General features: G+C 42.1%; 2 protein-coding genes across 9 annotated transcripts in view; one reads left to right on the top strand and one right to left on the bottom strand.

Moving 5' to 3' along the window:
* Positions 1-2,842, top strand: part of DNAJC1 (DnaJ heat shock protein family (Hsp40) member C1) — a gene marked incomplete at its 3' end in the record, with an annotated part of 106,358 nt that extends 103,516 nt beyond the window's left edge. The window contains exons 12-13 of the mRNA XM_082044616.1: positions 284-441; positions 2,558-2,842. Of these exons, the coding sequence (XP_081900742.1) occupies positions 284-441; positions 2,558-2,842 (443 nt within the window). The remainder of the gene's footprint in view (positions 1-283; positions 442-2,557) is intronic.
* Positions 2,843-4,722: 1,880 nt separating this feature from the next.
* The window catches only part of MLLT10 (MLLT10 histone lysine methyltransferase DOT1L cofactor), a 141,874-nt gene continuing 125,721 nt past the window's right edge, over positions 4,723-20,875 (bottom strand). For 7 of the 8 annotated variants that reach the window (XM_082044865.1, XM_082044864.1, XM_082044866.1 and 4 more), the window contains 7 exons: positions 19,327-19,481; positions 17,321-17,509; positions 16,826-16,914; positions 16,339-16,700; positions 9,492-9,594; positions 8,512-8,724; positions 4,723-6,355 (listed from right to left, as the gene is read on the bottom strand). In XM_082044865.1, coding sequence (XP_081900991.1) covers positions 6,287-6,355; positions 8,512-8,724; positions 9,492-9,594; positions 16,339-16,700; positions 16,826-16,914; positions 17,321-17,509; positions 19,327-19,481 — 1,180 coding nt within the window. In that variant the 3' untranslated portion in view covers positions 4,723-6,286. The remainder of the gene's footprint in view (positions 6,356-8,511; positions 8,725-9,491; positions 9,595-16,338; positions 16,701-16,825; positions 16,915-17,320; positions 17,510-19,326; positions 19,482-20,875) is intronic. The other variant, XM_082044863.1, reaches the window with a different exon arrangement.

Below are 20,875 nucleotides of genomic sequence, written 5' to 3'. Positions count from 1 at the left end.
GATCTTCAATTGCAGGACAAATTAGATTTTAAAACAAATTTTGATTCAAAGTTAGTAACCAAATGTTGGTGAGCCACTTTGCTTACACTTTTACAATACCTTTCTCAGCCCATCTCAATGAACAAACTAAGTAATCCATCTGCAAGTGTTAAATGCTCAATAATGTGTCTAATGTTCTTTTTGTAAGTATAATCTTTTAAAAATAGTGTTCGTTGTGATATAGTTGGTTTGTGCTAGATTTCATAGTAGTTGTGATTGATAGCTCAGTTTGCTTGCACTGTAGCTTCAGAAAAATCCTCATTTTGTGCCAAACGTGGGTGTGGGCTGGAGCGTTTCTGTGGCGCAGAAGCTGCTCAGCAGCATCTGGTGTCAGTAGGTGCCGGGTTAGTGACCGCAGGGGCTCGTCCTCACCCGGCTCACCCGCTCACTGCCCTGGCACAGGTACCGCCACACAAGTGCTCAGTAACTGCTCTTGCGGTCGTTGTCAACAAGCACCAGGCGACTGTTTTGTTGGGTTTGTGTGCTCTTTAAAGAGAGAAAGTATCCATTAAGAAATGTAAATTACAAGTTCATCTTTCTGATCTGCTCTTCACTTGATGCAGTTTCTCCTTCTGAAATTCAGTGCACAACTTAAACAAACAATAAAGCACCACCCACCCCACCCACCCCAGCCCCTGGAAGCTGGCTCTTCTAGAACAAGGCAGCATGTATGGAGTTAAAGCAATACCAAAATACCAACTTTAATTAACACTTCTGTTTTTCCTTCTAGGAGGAGTGTATAGCAAGATACAAGTTGCTTGTTGAACTGGTACAAAAGAAAAAAATGGCTAAAAGCTGAATGCTCTGAGCAGAAGAGATGTAGCTCATCTTTGTCAAAATGGGGCTTTACATCTCACATGCAGGAAACTGCATTTTTGTACCTCACTATTTCTATACGTCATGTGCCTTAGTAAAAGAAAATATTAATAAATAATCTTATACCATCTTACCTACTTTGTGTGTTGAAGAATGAAGGTGTATGTTTGCGTTGGAGAGCTGCTTATGCAGAGGTGTGATAACAATGTCTTAAAAATTACTGGACCTTCAGGAGAAGCCCCACTGATAACTGTGTACTGGAACTGGTAGGTTTACAGCTACAGAATATACACAATATAAAGAACTTTGAATCTTGTTTTGAAAATTAGAATTGAGCTGAAGCTGTTAAGCAAGGACGAGAGTCATGGAACTCTGCACTCGAGGTATTTTTTCTCTCTTGCAGCTATAAATGGAAGACAATATGCTCACCAGCGTGTCTGCTGCTGCGTGAAATGTCTGTTCCTTCCATCAATATTTTGAAAGCAGCAGTATTTCTAACTGTAAATTCCGCTTACATTAACATGCATCTGCAATACCCTTCCCTTTTTACCAGCTCTGCAGAGTAATGCACAGGGATATTTGGTAGTGCTGGTTTTTGGAAAAGTTGAAATGGGTGAGAACATTCCAGGCCTCTCATGAAGATCCATCGGGCAAGGGCGTCCTGACCAGTTCTTAAGTACAGAACAGGGCTTAAAAGATGGTGTTATTGCGGGGGGGACTCAATATAGTTTGATTTTATTTTTGAAGAATAGGTAATAAGGGTTGTTAATTCATTACTTGCTACTTTGTTTTTCATAATTTTGGAAAAGTTTTACAAAGCTTAAAATGCTGGGCTGTAATGGGCTGTAACTTGGAACAGCGATCGTAGTCTTTTGCAAGAAACATTTAGGACTTGTTTTTTTAAAGGATTTAGAACTTGTTCTGATTTAGTACCAGGATTCTAATAAGTTTTTGAGCATTAATTCAAAATTAAAATGGAAAATCAGAGGATCATGTATCTGAATTCAAAATCGGAGCTTGGTGGCTGAAATCTCCCATCAACTTTCTGCCATTTACGCCACTGATTTTCTTTTTCCCCCAGTAACTGTTTGCAAGTTGTGTGGCCTCTGACACATCAGCATTGCACAAAACTTCATCCCCGTCCCATAAAACTTTGCACTTGCGTGATCTCTGTGGCTCCCTGAGGCAGTTTATACAGAACTGTTCTATGTGGATCATAGGCTATGTGGCTATGAGGAATAATAATGGGCTCAGTTTGGGGCAAGAAATAGTTCAGGGGCAAATGTCATAAGGACTTGGGGGGACTTTGACACCTTTTATCATTGGAAATGCTTGAGACTCGCCTGCATCCCTCCTGTGTATGTGGCAATAACTGCCCGCTCCCCACGCAACACCTGCAGATTCCATCTGCCCCAGGCTTTCCCGCTGGAGCTCTAAGGAGAGGGACAAGCACCACTGACGCTAAGAAACTGTTGTCTCTTTTCTGTGTTTGTAAGAACATTCACACTGAGAAACTTAAAGCAGTGTTCCTGACAAATGCAGCTTGTCTGAAGGAAGACCAGGCTGGGCAAAGATGGTACATGTCATTGTGCCACACTGCTCAGGTTGGGTACCTGAAGCAATGGATGTCAGTGTCTAATCACAGGCACTGCTCATGCCTGGATGGAAGTGAATTGATGGATTGTGTCCTTATTGCCTGAAGAACCAAGCTGCCTGCAAGCAGAGGCGAGCTGGCAGTGTCAGAGAAACACACGGGCCTCTTCTGCAGGGGACCTGCACTGTGAGCCGGTGGCGGAACCAACTGGCTCATTGTCAGGAACTGGAAAGGCTTTGCAACACACTGGAGTGTGATTTGGAACGGGAGGGGTGTTGCACACTGAGTGCTCTGGCAGTGCAGGTCTTGCTGAGGAACGCGAGTCAGTGTCCAGGCTCGGTGGACCTGACCTGCAGAGATACTGCGCAGGTGGGAGCCTTCGCGCAGTGCTGAAGTGAGAGCTTCGTCACGCCCCATCCAACCTTACTGCACGTTGGCTTCCTCAAGGGCCAAAGGAGTTGGCCCAGCCTAAGCTTTGGCTTTTGTTTGGCTGGGGGAGGAAGGTGGCATAGGTGGAGTCCAAGATGTTCAGGGCCTCTCAGGGTTGTCTCCTGCAGGTCCAAGGTGTGCTCTGCATGGCGAGACAACTGGCCCTTCTGGCAGTGGCTCTCATCTGTGATAATGGAGGTCAGACGTGGTGCTCACTAGAGAAGTGGTAAATCAGAGCCAGGCTTTGTTTTCTCATGGTTCTGGTATCCACCACCAAAGCTAGTTTTTCTAAAACCTTCTGGCCATGAAAACTGAGGTCACTTTGGCCTTGGGATTTAAGCAACTTTTTCTAACTTTGGTTCTAGCACAGAGTACAGATTTTCTTTAAGTAATGCTAGTATTTGCCTGCTAGCAAAATATGTTTTTCTTTCCTGGGCAGTTGTGAGCTGTAGTGCCTTTCACACAATAACTTTGTGCATGAAAAGCTTCTGGTCTTAGAGGACCTGTGCTGTGGCTTCTGTCCTGTGACTTGCACCTAAATGAGTCAGGTCTGAGTGTATGCTGAGAGCATCTTTGCATATCGCTCTTGCTGAGATAGGCAAGACATTACAGAAGGGCAGCCCATCAGCTTTGATGGCAGGTCAGGAGCTGCAAAATCATGGAAACAAGCCTGGGTTTGGCTGCATCTGGCCCTCATGTGAACTTGGCTGTGATGTGGTCTCTCTCTCTCCTTAAAGGGCTGGTGAACTGGAGTTTTCTTTGGATGTCAGCACTGTCCTTGTCATTATTTCCCTGCTATTGTTGGTCCCTCATGACTATGCTTACCATAAAACATCCATTGCTATAGTGGGATTCTGACACCAATCTCTAACAAGTTGAGATTTTTATGAATGTCCTGAATTTGACCATTTCACTAGTATTTCCGACTTTGTCCCTTTCATGCTTCCGTGCATCTTACCGAGAGACGGATACCAGAGTTTAGGCAGTCCCTCTCAACTGAAAGAAACACACAAGCAAACACCACTTGTGGTGGTCTCTGTGGTACTGCTCCAGCAGGAGTGTGACAGCTTACTGATGCTTCTTGTCTGCCGGGCAAAGTTCTTCTCTTCAGCTGATGTCCATGGATGAAGCAGCAGTAATGCTCCAGGTAAAGGGCCATTGAGGATTCCCTGGAGGCCTCATGCTGGTGGGGTGTACTGGGCTTTTCTTCCTCTTCATCTACAGGTGAAGCTCTGTGACATCTTAGTGGCGCAGCGTACATGAGCTCTATGCTCTCCCTTGGCACTAACAAATAGTCAATGCCCACCAGAGTACCAGTGCTAGTGCCCAGGTTCAAGCAGTGGAAACGCCTGGTCTGCCCAGCCTTCACCTCACTTCATAAACCAGTCAGCAGCCACCCCTGGAAGGTGGGGAATATCTTGTAGCCCCCATGGCTGAGCAGCCATTCAGCAGGTGGGACTCAAGAGATGCTCCTTCCCCTCAGCACAGGCTCTGCGCACAGGTAGGACCCGTCCCACGCTGCAGAGCCCTCACAAGGCACAGCAGCAGCGCTCTGCTCCTGCTCCTGCACGGGGATTTCTCATTGAATGAGGAAAGGAAAAAGCCCCCATGTCAGCCTGTGGCCCAGGGCTGCAGGGGGACATGCACCCGCGGTACGCAAAAAGGTCCTGAACAGTATTGCAGCTGCATCGCTGTCACTTGACAGCAAAAAATCTACATGAGAAACATTTTTAAAAATTAGTTGTACTAAATTTCAATGGCCACGTGCAATTGAAATCCTGCCTGTCATGCCACGTTAGTAGAAATATTCACTTTTTGTACAAGACTCACATTCACACGAGCAGTATGCAACCATAAACATTATTAAAGTTTATTAACAAAAGCTTTGTACATATCTTTTCATACACTTGGAATTTTACATCTAGTGAAAATAACAGCACATTTCCATCTTACCTTTTGTACAAATTGTTACAGAATATCCACCAGTGGGTTGAGTAAGTAAAATAAACCACTGGATTACTTTTGTAAAGTATCTACAAAAGTGATTTGTGACATTTTAAAAAAATTCCCCAGGACATATAAAAATAAATTATTTTTACTTTTTCAATTAAATCTACTAATTAGAAATATTACAAATCAAAATATCAATGTTTTCTTGTGAATTCTTCACAATACAAAACAGATTCACAAAACTTTATTTACAGAAATGAGGTAAGAACTGTGCAATGTTTAACTAAGAAACATATTGCAGAAATAACATGTTCTTCCAAATAAGTACACAGTGGAGGTCTAATTACAGCTGGGTCTCTTCCTCTAATAATTCCCACCTTACTATCGATTAGTGGTCATTGCCCCCATTTAACTGTCCTTTACCGTACTGCATAGACTCACGCCATGAAATCAGCTGCTGTTGGAAGTGGTGTAACACAAGTTCACCCGTTTCAACCACTGGTAAATTTTAGTGGGAAATATTAACTCAGTTTTTTGGTAATTTATTAGTGAAAGTGACCCAGGTAACAATCTGCCTGAGCTATCTACAGTGGTATAAACACCTCTAGTAAAGGCAGAACAAGGCTGCTGGTGCAACACAGAATATTCCCTCTGCTAGCAAGGGCAGTCTAGTGCATCATCCGCTGTTTGCAGCCATTTCAACAAAGTGGAGGTAGCAACAGGCACTTGGTTTCGGCCAAACACTACACGTACTTCTTCCAGTGTGGCCTCATCTGGTAAGAAAACTCTGTCACTGGAACCAAACCGGTTCCTTTAAAAACCTCAGAACTCTAAAACCTACACCAAAATTAATAAACTTTGGATTCCATACTGTAATTCTTACTCAGTAAAAGCTCCCACTATATAACAACAGGAATTTAAAGGAATAAAAAGTCCAGAAGTGGATTCCCTTATGAGTCAGGTTTCAAAAGAGGTGTGTAAAACGAAACGACACGAAGCAAGTCCAGGCTGCCATGACAAGCTGAGTCTAAACAGATACATTGCAACTGCAGCAGCAGATCAGACTGGCTTGGGTTGGGCTGTGAAACTACTGCTCTGAAACCAGCGTTCTGCAGGACTGCAGACACTTCTCTAACCTTTGCATTTATAAGATCAGGACTGAAGAGTCAATTGTATGTTTTTCTATGGTTGAATTTGTACTTAGTACCATCATATTGACATCATTATGGTTTGCAGAGTTTTATCTACTTCACAGTCTGAAACATTAAAAAGTACATCCATTTTAGTGCAACAAGAAAGCAAAGGAAAGCCTACCAAAAATATCCTTATTAAAATCATCACCCTTTTGCTGTGCAGTAAGTGTTCCTTGTTGCATTTCTTCAATCCGCAGAAAGCAAACTGCAGTTTGCAGCCAGAGGAAGTGCTATAACAGCAGGACATGCAGTTCTCAAGTATCATTCAAATGTCAACTCTTCTCTGACGCAACTGGTCCAGTTTTATCATTGAGCCTCTGTGTAAGAGAAAATACTTCTAAAAATCAGATTATAAAATACAGAGTTAAGTAAAATTAAATTCATAGAAATGCAAAGTAAATGAGGTACATTTACTAGAGCTATCTAAATAGTAACTTTTGCCTTGTAAAGAATAATCGTGTATTAGAGAATAAGAAGTGAGAAAGGAAGGAATAATCACAGGAGCAGTCCCACACTGAAGCAACTCCCACTACAGGCAGCACGGCTCCCCTAACAGAACAACTTTGCCTCTACTCCCGTTCAAACCCAACTCGCTGTTCTGCTGTCAGTGTCTCCTTAGAACTGCAGGATGGTCAAGACCAATCCCAGGCGACTCCGCTACATTTTACTCGCTGGAGAGAGGCAAAACCTGCCCTTCTCCACCAGGATAGAAACAGCGTTTCCATTCTGCCCCCATCACAGTTCTCCTTCTTTCATGAATTGCTACAAAGTGATTTCCTGCAAATGTTGAACAAGACTGAGCAAAAACCTCACTTGATTTGCTTCATTCAGCAATGCTTGAAAACATGTTCCAACTGGAAATGAGATTAAAACGTTCAAACTTTTGGCTAATAGAGAATTTGTTAAAAATTCTTTTTTGAATTAAAATAGTTCAACAATCTAGTGCAATCTGTCTCAACTGTAACCTTTTTTAAAGAAAATAAAAACAATTTCAAAAGAAATTTATTTCTAAGGGGGTTGTTCAGAAGATGTTCTGAGATTTCCTGGAATGGTTTCCAGCTAATGTTAAAGAACAAAGACAAAAATTCTAACAACATGTTTGTAAATTACCCTAGTTCTGCCTGGTCATGCTGTCCAAACCTAGTAATAGCCATTCAAAAAATTCAAAATAAGGTCACATATATAATAGTTTGTTCTGATGCAAACTAAATAACGGCTCTCAATGCCATTCACGACCCATTTTTAGAAAATGAGGTGCAATAGATTTTAAACACACTAGAACAAATTGTGACCATTTCTGAATGCAGGGGAAGCACTGAGCAAACCCTGTGCCCGAGCGCTTCTGCTCTGAGCGCTGACAGGGAGGGACCGTGACCGCACCAGAGTCCTGCTGTGCGCAGTGCGGTCACATCACAGCAACAGCCTGAACTGGAAAGTGGCAGCAACCATGTGCAAAGCTCAATAAAAGTAAATGCCCATCTTTTTGAATGGAAGGGAGCTGTTTCCAGGAAAACTGTCTTGAAAATTCATCATTTATATTTTGTGTCTCGCTTGATGTTTGGGAAGTACCACAACAGCCCAGCTGCCCGAGTCCTCCTCCACCACTGTGCCCCTAAAGCAGCTGGAGGCCTTGGGGCTGTGGAACTGAGGGAACCAATATCCAGCCCCAAACTCTTCCCGCCTGCTGTTGCAGACAAGGCTTCCCGTTTTTCACTACCACTGCCACTCTGTCTTCTCTGACTTCTTGCTCTAATCACCCTTTGTTTTTACAAGTTCCACATGCTCCTTCCCTTCATCCTCTCTTCTCTTACTGGTATGGCACTTAGAGAATGAAGTCTATTCTCTGACTCCTTGAAGAAAGAATTCCTGTCTTGGAGATGGCGGTTACGGGCAAACGCTGAAGACAATGGAACATCTTTGCCAGAAAAATGTGTCTTGTTCCCTTATGTCTCTAGGCAAGGTTTTATTGCACTATCGAGCTCAGCCTCCCCCTGTATGGCCTCATCGTCCCACACCAGAACCAAGACACAGGCAGCTCATTCCCCTGATACTGTTTCACCTTCCCAGCAACGGGCTCCTCAGCTCTCAGGTCACCAACTAATCTCTGCAGCTCCACAGTGCCTGGGGCCTGGCCAGGACAAACTCTTCAAGTAAGGTGACAAAAGGAATGATCTACAAAACAGGGGACGGAAAGCTGGGGAAGAGGGTGGGGTGAGGAGGACCAGGGCTGCAGTTGTAACAACAAGAAGACAACAAGGGCCTCTGATCCAGGAAAGCAGAATTCTGCAGCCAACAGGTGAGGTCTGAGGGACAAATTCAGAGTTCTAAACCTCATTAAGTACAGCCCAAGGCTGAAGAAAAATTAAAGAAAGAAAACAAAGAAAAAATCCACCACCCTTGAGTTGTGAATAGAGCGACATAACTTGCTGCTTATATTCTAGTTACCTCATGGAAGTACTACATTGAAAACGAGGTGAGAAATATACTTACTGTCACCTTCTGAGCTGCGTTATCTCCATGAATTGTAAGGAATGGGTTGGTAGCAGCTGGATTAAGTGGTGAGGCCTGCGTGCCTGACAGTAAGTTGTTGATGGGTATCTGTGCTCCTCCAGTGATCTGCAGCTGCTGTACTTCAGACTGATGGTGTTGATGGTGGTGATGCTGTTGCTGTACTAATTGATACAAAAGGGCCTGATGTTGTTCCTTCAGTAATATGAGAGCAAGGAGGGAAAAAAAAAAAAATCAAGAATTAGTTACTGAACAACAGTTCGTCCCTGGGTTCTTGCTTTTCCAAATCTTCAGGCAGTGCAAAACTTAACCCCATCCCAGTTGATTTAGGTCGCACTAATGAAGTTCCACAAGGTTGTGGGAAAGGGAAGAAAGTGCTTAAAAAACTTCCTGCAATCAGCAGCTCAGCAGAAGTTCAGCTAAGCCTGCTGGCTTCATCAGGCTTCTATCAAAGAAACATACCTGAGAAGAATATCAAATGATGTTTGTTGAAGTACCAAAACTACACAACTAGCAATACAAATAGTTAAAGCAGTTACCTAATGGCCTATAGGAATAGTGCAAGGCAGAGCAAAGACACCTCATGAGATGATACCCAAAATTCTTTTGCTAGGGTCCTAGTGGAAGCTGGGAACCACTTAGGACATTGTCAGAATCCGTATGTGGTCCCAAACTCTGCTGCCCACAGCTGATGCTGAGATAAGCCACCATGTCCACACAGGACAAAATGGGACTGAAGACACTAAGGAACAATTTTTTCCAGCAATATATACAGCCTGATAATATCCTGTAACATAGCACGACTATCATCCAAAAACTGTGAAGAAACTGAAAAACTCCAAGATTATCAAAACCTGTAATATCAAGTTAAACACAGTTCTAATATTTATATTAGGCTGACAAGTTTATCCCTGCCTTAAGATACAATCGAGGAATAAATCATAATTAACTGGAAAACTTACTGATGTGAGTTGCTGGGTACTTAGTAATTGCTGAAATTGCTGGTGCTGTTGATGGAGCAGAAGTTGTCTCTGTTGGTCAGGAAGTAATCCTAGTCCCGAGGCACTGTGGGGTTTGACAGGGTAATACTGTAGTTTATATGAAAGTATGAGAACTTTTTACTTCAGCTTTCCATTGAAACAAAGAAAAGACGTATAGAAATAGGCAATTCCTATTTAGCATTTAATCACAGAATCATAGAAGCATTTAGGTTGGAGAAGACTTTTAAGATTGAGTCCAACCACTAAGCTAACAACGCAGAGTCCACCATTAAACCATGATTGCATATTGTCAAATATTAAAGTCTGTCTGTCCAGTTGCACTGTTTGATACATACCTGGATGTTACCACCACCCCCCCCAGTCTCATTTATGCTGAGCAACAGCAACATCTTGCCTGCAACATTAAGTAACATAAGTCTACTATGTGCATATTACTTTAAACTCAGACAATAATTAGCATTTCTACATTTTTTCAAACACTTTATACAGAAAAGCAGGATTTTATAAGACAGCTCTTGCCAACCTTTAACTCTTAGTTAACTAGCATTTACTTTGCCTTGGTTTCCTTCTAATTCTCACCTTTTGCTACATGCAGATCTCCCTCTTGCCCGCCTGTCCTCCAGCGCACCCCTGCAGCCCCGCGGGGGCAGCTGGCACTGCCAGGGAACCAGCCCGCCCGCCACTGACCCTGCCCACTGCTGAGCTCCCAGTCCCTCTTCCCATGCCCACATACAAATTTCTGCAGCTATTTAGGAAATGGGTCAGGGAACTGATCCAGCTGACAACTGGTCTGGAAATAAAGGATTTCTTCAGTTACGCCAGTTCACTGCAAGACCAACAGCATGAGCAAGGGTGGGTTTGCAAGAGGACACCAGGAAGACAGCTGGATTTACTCTTTTGGTACTGATGTTAGCTTTTCCTAGTTTAAAATGCCCACTGAATTATTGAGGTGTAGTTACACGATAGGTTTACCCTGCTACTGAAAGGTGAAGTATTCCCCTTTCAGCGGCACATTCCTGTCTCCTCCCCTCACACTAGCTCACACACAATGAGCTGCATCTTGTAGGAATGGAGCTGAAACCTAAGCCAACAAAAAGCACACCGAAAGATTATCTATGGATGTAGATGAGGTTATTGTGTGAATGCACAACCGCTAGTGCCAACACTAAGGTGTGCATAGGATGACCAGACTGCTAGTTGCCATTGATAGTAAGGAATTAAACTAGCTTAAATCAGCCACCAATCCACAGTTAGGCTGCAATCACTGCAGCTCTTCAGGACATAATATTTATCCTGCCTCCCTACAGCAGCTGGCATACTGTAACCCAGCTCTGCGATCACTTTGACACTTACTTGGTTTTAACCAGGAAGTATGAAAATAATCACAGCATCACCATTCTCTGCTGCTGGGACAGAATAAGCAATGCAAACACTTTGTTTCCTATTTCATTGGATGGGCTCCATCCTATAGGAAACACATGATGGGCTGTACATACTACTTCCTATGGGGAATGGGAAATTTATGTCTCTGGGAAGTTTATGGGGACAGACGGGATCCACCCAAGGGTTCTGAGGGAGCTGGCAGAGGTGCTTGCCAAGGCACATTCCATTGTCTATCAGCAGTCCTGGCTAACCAGGGAGGACCCAGGTGACTGGAGGTTAGCAAATGTGATGCCTATCTGCAAGAAGGGCCAGAAGGAGGATCTGGGGAACTACAGGGCTGTCAGTCTGACCTCGGTGCCAGGAAAGGTCATGGAGCAGAGCATCTTGAGTGTCATCATGCGGCACATAAAGGACAACCAACTGATCAGGCCCAGTCAGCATGGGCTTATGAAAGGCAGGTCCTGCTTGACTAACCTGATCGTCTACAACAAGGTGACCTGCTTAGTGGATGAGGGGAAGGCTGTGAATGTTGTGTACCTGGACTTCAGAAAAGCCTTTGACACCCTTTCCCACAGCATTCTCCTGGAGTAGCGGCAGCTCATGGCCTGGATGAGCGTACTCTGCCATGGATGAAGAACTGGCTGGGGGGCTGGGCCCAAAGAGTTGTGGTGAACAGAGCTAAATCCAGTTGGTGGCCAGTCACGAGTTGTGTTCTCCAGGGCTCAGTACTGAGCCCAGTCCTGTTTAATCTTTTTATCGATCATCTGGATGAGGGGATCGAGTGCACCCTCTGTAAGTTTGCAGATGACCCCAAGCTGGGCAGGAGTTTTGATCTGCTGGGGGGTAGGAAGGCTCTACAGAGGGATCTGGGCCAGCAGGATCATTGGGCTGAGGCCATTTGTCTGAGGTTTAACAAGGCCAAGTGCCAGGTCCTGTACTTGGGTCACAACAACCCCAGGCAGCACTACAGGCTCAGGGAAGAGTGGCTGGAAAGATGCCTGGAGGAAAAGGACCTAGGGGTATTGGTCAATAGCCAGCTAAACGTGAGTCAGCAGTGTGCCCAGGTGGCCAAAAAGGCCAACAGCATCCTGGCTTGTATCAGAGACAGTGTGGCCAGCAGGACTAGGGAAGTGATTGTGCCACTGTACTTGGCACTGGTGAGGCCGCACCTTGAATCCTGTGTTCAGTTTTGGCCTCCTCATCATGAGAAAGACATTGAGGCGCTGGAGAGAGCTCAGAGCAGGGTAATGAAGCTGATGAGAGGCCCAGAGCCAAGTCTGATGAGGAGCGGCTGAGGGAACTGGGGCTGTTTATCCTGGAGAAAAGGAGGCTGAGGCGAGACCTTATCACTGTCTACAGCTGCCTGAAAGGAGGTTGTAGCATGGAGGGTGCTGGTCTCTTTTCCCAAGTAGTGAGTGACAAGATGAGAGGAAATGGCTTCAAGTTGCACCAGGGGAGGTTTAGATTGGACATTAGGAAAAACTTCTTGTCTGAAAGGGTTGTCAGGCATTGGAACTGCCTGCCCAGGGAAGTGGTTGATTCACCATCCCTAGAGGTGTTTAAAAGACATGTAGATGTGGCACTTAAGGACATGGTAGTGTTAGGTTTAAGGTTGAACTTGATGACCTTAAAGGTCTTTCCCAACCTAAATGATTCTATGATTTCCCATCATCTACTTCACAGCATTCATTACTATCACTTCCACCACTCTCCTGGTTGTCAAACCTCTTGCCAATGGTCTTTTTCCCTAGCCTGGAAGTCGATTCTACTGACCTTGTCCTCTGCAAGCCATTTTGCCTCTAATTATTCTTGCTGTACTGTTTTTTCCCTTGTATTATAACCTTTTCTGAAACTACGTAATCAGAACTGCACATCATATTACAGGTGCACACATGCCAGGGATTTAACGTGACAGAACACAAAATGGGTGACACCATTCTATTTGTTCCCCAAAAACTGCTAGCAATGGTCATTTGATTGTTGATGAAAGCAGAGATGACACTTCACCATCCAGGGAAACTCCTATCTTTTCCTCCTGAGCTGCAAGAGCAAAACTGAGGCCTAATATAAGCTAGAACTGTTCATGTATTAGACTTTTGAACTATGACACTCATCAGTTAATTGTAATTCCTTCAAACATCTTTAAATTCAATTGTATCAAAAGTATTTGTAACAACTGCAGAAAACAAGTACCTTCAGTGTGACTAATATTACCATTATTTCCTTCTTCTCTTTTTATCTCACTTTTTCTATATTCTTCTATACTGGAATGAATCTTTTCCACTGTTTGCTTTTTTTTTCTTTTTCATTCTTTTATCCCATTCTTTTTCCCTATATCATGTTTTACCTTTGCATTTCGTTTTTCTGCTGCTGTTCCCCCTTTATCTGCTCTGCCTTCCTCTGTTGCTCTGCATTGGCTCTCGAAAGAAAATACCCTCAGCCTGCAGCTGAGATCTAAGTGTCTAGAAACAAAACCCAACTGCAGAAGACAAAACGCTGCAGCTCCCAAGCTTCCCAGAAGAGGCAGTTCACTGGATTTCACCACGGAGCTTTCTCCAAACCAGATCAGCTTGGAATGTGAATTTAATCCTTTTTAGCTTCTCATTAAAAGGTATATGATCAGCCTGAAACTCTCCATCCCACAGTCTTCTCTGGTTGCGAGAATGTAGAGAAACAATCCTATCTTTTTCCTCAAATCACTTCATCTCCTAGTTGCTAGCCATCTGTATTAAGCCATCTTTTTCCCAGAAAAGGATTGAGTATTTTTCTCTGCCGAATGAATGTAGCCTCTTTTACCTACAATCTGAAACTCTCAAACAGCGGTGTGCAAATCATTGTTTTCTCACCTCTTTATGTTCCACAGTTAAAAGAGTTCCTGTGAATAAGGACAATATGCATGAAGAAGTCTTCATGTGTCGGTGAATAATCTCGCTATTTTACACATGAAGCTCTCTGAACAGATTCTGAAGCTTGGGAAGTTACTGTAAGCAGCAACTTACAGGGACATCTGAGAAGTCTTTTAATTACAGAACAATACACCGCAGTTAGAAACCGGGCTGAGTTCTCATGTGGCTTTCCATCATCCCGCGAATACTGATTTAAGCCACCTCCCAGTTCGATCACCGCTGTGCGACCCAGCCGGGCCCGCAGCGCTCGCAGCAGCGCAGCGACAAACCTGCACGCCTGCCCGCGCTTGTTACCGCTTAACCCTCCCCTGACGCAGTTCAAAGAGCGGTGATACCGAGAGGAATTTAACATTAAAGACATAGTCAACTAGTTGCCACCGAAACAGCGCTGAATTCAAGAGCGGCAGGAACAAACGGTGTCTCGGTTTCAGAACCAAAAAGCTCAACCAGTGGAAAATACTTTCATGGTTTTGCTTTGTATTTTTTCTTTTCTTTTTCCTTCAAAGTCATTCCAGAGCCTCTTCACAACTTACTTTCGGTAGCAGAAATACGTTTTCATATTTTTCAGAGAGGCGTTTGTAATGGAAGAAACAGGAATGAAGAATGCACACGTCACTACCAAAATCATGTCAGCGCTAATTAGCATTACTGCTTGCTCAGCCTGAATTTTTTTCCTCTAAATATGCAACCAGAAGAACCGAAAACTCGGGAGAAAATGGGGGCAATTCTGAAATACTTCAAAAGGAAGGGGACCCACCAAATCATCTGGATGAGCTCAACAGAGCAGAGAATTGTGTGAAAAGCGCACTTTTAAATTTAATATAAACATTACTTTTAAATTAGTATTATTGAGGGAGCAGTGCAGAAAGGGATCATGCAGGAATAGAGAAATGGAAATGCTTGCAGAGTTGCACATCCTAAGAGTGTTGTAGCAGAAAATAGGGAATCACTGGAGTATTCCAGACTATGCTAAAAGTTAGAATGAGAGCTAATGAACAGGACACTAATTGCAATATTCTACATGAACTGGAGTTGTCTACTACTAGGCTACACACTCAACAGTTACAGTACTTAAGATGGATATTAAAAAAAGAGACAAAATAACTTCTGCAATATAAAGAGTCAGAAAGAAAGAATCTGTGAATTAACAAAAACATGAGAAAGCAGCAACATGACCAGTATATTTTGGTATTATGTGGAAGTGGAAAGCATTATACAACTGGTTAATGTTATTGATTTTGTCCAGTATTTCTCACTCATCCTCACGCTTTTGGGGAGAGCGTTTTCTGCACACCTTTGATACTCAGGAAAGAAGAGAACTTTTCATTAACAAAATGTCTTTTGTTTAAATGCTGAAATGTTATGTTTGGATATTATATAAACTATGAAAAATATAACCTTCTCAGTAAAAATATAATAGTACATCAAAACAAGAGGATACCCTTGGAAGTTATCAGGTTTCATGAGCCTATTGAAGCAATCCCACACAATAATACAGTACATGAATATTCAGGAGCTGCCAAACCAACAGTGAGGAAAAAAAATATGGAAAAAGAAGCTACAAAACTAGGGATCCCTTGCACCATTCCAACCACATATGCCTTTTTTGGTGGGTAATCCACCATAATCTCCAAAAATAAACTCCACTTAAAGACAAGTAATCCACTCCCTATTTGCAGGCATTTCTTTCCACATAGAACCGTAGTTCTCCTTCCTAAGAGAAGGACACTACAAGGGGTGGGGGGAAGGGGAGCGGGCAGAAGGAGTAAGCCCAGGCTCTGCTCTACTCCAAAACCCTTCCAGACAGAGCAGTCCATTCCCCTTCCCAGAAAGCCGCTGTCTCCCATCCTTACCCATTTGCCTGGCAGCAAAAGCAGCAGCAGTTTAGGCTGCTGAGGATACCAGGTTTTGGGGAAGGGCTGTTATGAATGTTCAAGCATGGATCTTTTTATGCATTTAAAAATCAACAGGCACACCACTTGAGAAACTAATTTTGTTGTCTTTGGAGTCAGACACAGAGAACTGAAAACTCTATGCAAATGTATTACTACTCTGGTTAGTTATGCCTATTACATCTTTAATTACACAACCGTATACTGTTCTCCTTCTCCCCCTCCCTCCCCCTTCTTACTGCAACAAATGGTAGCTTTTCCGGTGCTACTTTAATCCTGGAAGAACAATTGGCAGGACAAAGAATATTGTTTTCTGAACTTAAAAAAAGAGCTGAAGCACATTTACGTAATTACATTCATTTGGGAATGTGACTTGATTAAAAACCAGGAGAAAATGGACACTAGGATTCCCAAAAGCTAAACAGAAAACATATTTTCTTTAACTTGACTATTCGTGCTTCCATTAAATGCCTTCTTACTTTCATTGTCAGGCTGGAAGCAGAACCTAGTTTGACAATTACAGGCTACAGAAGAAACAGTACCTTTTGAAGACAACAGTTAAAAATACAGCTAAACTGAAGAACAGCAGGCACTACCAAGGAAAACATAAAACCAGCGAATTCCTACCTGTTATTTAAGGTGGTTGGCAGAGGATGCGTTGCATTGGGTGGCACGGTTGCATGAGTGAGAGGAGAAGGGTTCTGTGATATTGTTGCTGGGGTCTGAATTACCCCATTTAAAGCCCCTACAATCCCATTGATTGCCAGCTGGCTGGCTGGCAGCGCTCCAATTATTCCACCCACACCAGGCACTGCAGGAATGGTGGAGGTTACAGTCTGCATACCACTAGCGAGTGCCCCCACTGTCACACCATTGACCTGTTGAACTCCCGTGACTCCCGAGCCTTGCTGAGCTGGACTCTGCCCAGCAGGTGGTGGAGTGGAAAGAGCTGATGAACTGCTGGTGCTTTGTCCGCTGGAGGTTATCTCCTGGTGTAAAAACAAACAACAAAACCCCCTCAGCTGCATAAAGTTTCATGTAACAGCACAATGCAAGGACTATGATGAGTTAACTTGTAACAAGTTTAAGTTTAGAAGAAACAAATTAAAATTACCTGATTTAATACAGGAAGCGAATTGTCCGGTAAAAAACTGTTTCCCAGATGAGGGCTTTTACTGCTGTTCAAGGAATCAGTGCTAGGTGCTAAAGTAATTATTTCAAAAAACATAGAGTGGTTAAATTTCTGTAACATGTAAAAAGACTTAGAATAATCATTTGAAAACAATGTCAAAGGAAAACACCTAAAATGTAAAGTCAACCTTAAAATCATTGCTGAATAGTAAAATATTAATTAAATAATTGGCGAATCAATAGATTCAAACAGATGTGCTCCAGACTGAAGTAAAAAAGGAACTACACTGAAACAAGTAGTAGCAGTTCATATAAATCTTCCAATTGACTTTTAAACATTTAAACACACAAATACTTAGTCTGTATTCATCCTACAGGTATATGTATCTCCCACCAATGGCACACAAGGATGAAACCGACATTTCATATAAACACATGTTCTAATTATTTTGACACTTTAAAACTCTCCTCTGCTTACCTGCTTGTACTGGAAAGGTGTGTACTTGATGGGAAGGGCTGGGATTTGAAGTTATCGTTGGAAAGGGCACCGAAAGCTGTGCGTTGAGTAGCTGAAGACGCTCCTTTTTGGCAGTCAGATTCTTTATCTGTTCTTCTAACCGCCTATTTTCAACCTGAAGTTGGTGTAATGATTTAAGCATTCCTAAAACTAAGGTAAAAATGCATATGTTATCTTTCACGGCTACATTCAAAGAAAAAAATAACTTTTTTTTTTTTAATTTCTGTATTATAATTTAAGACTAGCATTAAGTCATATGTGAAAATATAAATAAAATTGTATATATATAATAAATAATAAATAATAAATAAAATTATATATAAATATAAATAAAATGATTACTTAAAGATACATTACAGAAACTTGACTTTAAGGGGAAAGATTTAGGACTAATTTTGTGTAATTTGATGTGCAGAAAAAAAGTACATAGCATGAGATAGCAGTTTTGCAATATATCTACCCCTGGCTTAACTACAGATAAAGTCGCATCATTAGGGCTGACATTCATTTTAAGCAAACAGCAGTACATGATAATTTATCCCCAAACCAGAATATAAAAACAGTATTATTTTAGTAGCATGAGTTAATTGCATAGTTGGGAAATATCAGCTGCAGTACTAGGAATCTTAAACATTATCAAAACAGACAAAGTTTGACAAATATGCATTCAACTAACAAGAGAGCAAACCAACAGCATTTGTGAAAAAACAAGCAAGTTTGCAAGAAGGGAGGTTTCCTGCTGTAATGACGCTGCCAATCGCACCCCGGCGATGTGCGGGTCCCCCAGCAGGGCGCACTGTGTGAGCGCCGCTCCCGCCGCCCAACACCCGCCAGGGCCGGGGCTGCCCTCGTCTCTACCGAGCTCCGTTCCCTCCAACTCCGGTTTGGTTGCAGAACTTGGATTTCCCAACTAGTACCACAGTGTGACTGTAAAGCCACAGGGATAGCCATTTTTTTAAATTCTAAATTGTATTTGTTTAACATGACCTCTGGGCCTACTACAGACATAAGTCTGCTGGTGCAGGCACATCTGGTCATTTCCCAAGGATTTAGCTTTTATCCCTCCTCTTCAAGAACATACAAAGGAACCCTCAGTGAGCCCAAATGAGATGCAATAAGACTTAGCTAAACCTGTCCTCCAGCTATCATGTTTAAAGGATTATCCCTGCATGAATTTCCTCACAATTAGCATTTTTGTCAGGATACCATTCATAAAAATACCAACTAGATACCATTTTACACTACCAGTAAGAAGAATAATATGTTCAATAAAATATAACACAAACCCCAACCTGGTTTAAAAAAATAATAATTATAATGTGTTCAATCATTGTCTTTGATACTGATACATTGTTGAATACGGAGATCCAAGTGATCTACTCATCATTCTTGTATTATTCCACTCTCTTAAACATAACTTGAGAAAATAATTATTTGCTTGCTTAGAGAATTTAATGAGAAATGCACAACATCATAAAGATATGAAAGCCCAGCAGGACAGCTGCCTAACATTTCTAAGTATTTTTTTTTTAAAAGCAGCAAAGGAAGTAGACAGTTTAGAATTTAAAAAATGACAAATGTAACAATAAAAAATTATTATGCCAATTTATGTCACACAATATAAAGCAAACTGGGGAACTGTGCTATATACTATTTGCAGTAGCGGATCTAAGAGTCTAAAATTCATTTCCAAACCCTGCAACCGAGCAGCTGGATCTGCAACTCACTTCCTCTTGCATGACACAATTTCCCCATCCATAAAAATGTAGATAATTATAGAGAATTCTTTTGTAATCTGGTGAAGTCATGTGCTGCATTAAGAACTATATGATACAATTATGCACTACAGTTGTATTTCTATTCACAGCAGAAAATAAGTTCTTTAAAAATTCTTGGACAAGCACTGAATAGCAGTTCTGAACGACACCGTCAACAAACGCAGCAATAAACAGAACGTGAGTACTTACTGTCACTAGGGGTGCCTTGCTCTAACAAAAACTGCTGTCCTTCACTCCACTGCCTCTCCAGAAGCTGTTCGATGCTGGCTGCTACTGGCGGCAAATTTTCCCCACAACTGTTCCCTGATTGATCATAGCGAATCTGCAAGCTGCTTACAGGGGATCTGTTAAAAATATTGCAATTTGTTGTTTAAAGAAAAGGATGGAAGGCAATGCATTAGTAAAAGGCTGTCGAAGTTTGCTGACCTCATATCAGCTCTTAGAACCTACGTATCTTATACTTCCAGGACTAAGTTAATTCATTAAAATCATTAAGAACTCCTGATGCTCACTGCCAACACTTGAATAAAAGAAAGACGTAATATTTCACAGCATGAGAATTTATACTGAGAAAACACATAACCTCTTCTTGCGTACAGGCTAACTTAATAGCTAACTGACAAACAGCATTGTATTCAATGATACAACACATACTTCTACAGCAGGAAACTATTGTATATGGATACATAGGGCACCTATCTTAAAAAAAAAAAAATAAAAATCTTCACAACTTTCCCAAAGGAAACTGGGAAAACAAAAACAATGTAATAAAGTCAGCACAGCAATGGTACTTCCACACAGAAAGGCCACACATACATAATTCCACTGCCTAACCTGTTCTAAAAAGAATCATGTAAAACCAGATTTTTGAGGGACTATGTGAAAATATTATTTCATGAGGGACGCAATTAAAGTTAAAATTATCCTCTGCTTGTCCTGTGCACACTTCCTTTTTCACTCATGAGCACACATAGTTCACAGAATAATCCCTTTGCCACATGCCTTTTCTCATTCAGGAGAAAATTAAATATTCAACACAGAGCCACTAAGAAAGCTGGGTAACCCCTCAGGTCCTGTGAGTACGCTTGTTTTGCACTGGATGGCTAAAATGTAACCTGCAAGCAAAACCAGATGCTCAACCTATTTCTGACTCTGGCCTCACAGATGTATGGTCCCATTCCTCATTTAGGACCAACACCAACTCTCACTACAAGCTGGCTGGTGAGTGATTTTTTGTTTGTGGTTTGGTTTGGGGGATTTTTGTGGGGAGTTTGTTTTGGTTTTGAAGGATTAGTTTTTTGGGGTTTGTTTGTTTTTTAATCAACTGCAGATTCAGATTCTTATAGGTTAGCTGTTACTGGAAGTAATAACTATTGGTGCCATCACAGGATCACGGCTGTACTGTTCTACACGTAGTGCAAACTTACTAAAAAGAGCACCATAGTTCCAGCACAGGACAACATGTAGGGCTCAGGAAATCAGTGTGTTAATTATGATTAGCATAAAAAGCAGTGGTCACAGCACATGAGCTACCTAATGACTGTCAAGCATTTTGTAGGCACCCAAGCAAAGCGATTTTTATGAGAAAAGTTTTTAAGTAGGTGACTTAAGAGCTCTGTAAGTATTTATAAATAATTTGTCTTTTCCATACAGGATGAAAGAATAAAAACACTTGTTAAAACAAAAATCACTGATGAATGGGTAACCAAGGTAGTGTTTTTTGACGAGAGATGACAAC

Source organism: Streptopelia decaocto, assembly GCF_964273445.1.
Source record: "Streptopelia decaocto genome assembly, chromosome: 2".
Lineage (NCBI taxonomy): Eukaryota > Metazoa > Chordata > Aves > Columbiformes > Columbidae > Streptopelia > Streptopelia decaocto.
Note: the sequence above shows the minus strand (reverse complement) of the source record. Positions and strands in the feature narration are given on the sequence as shown.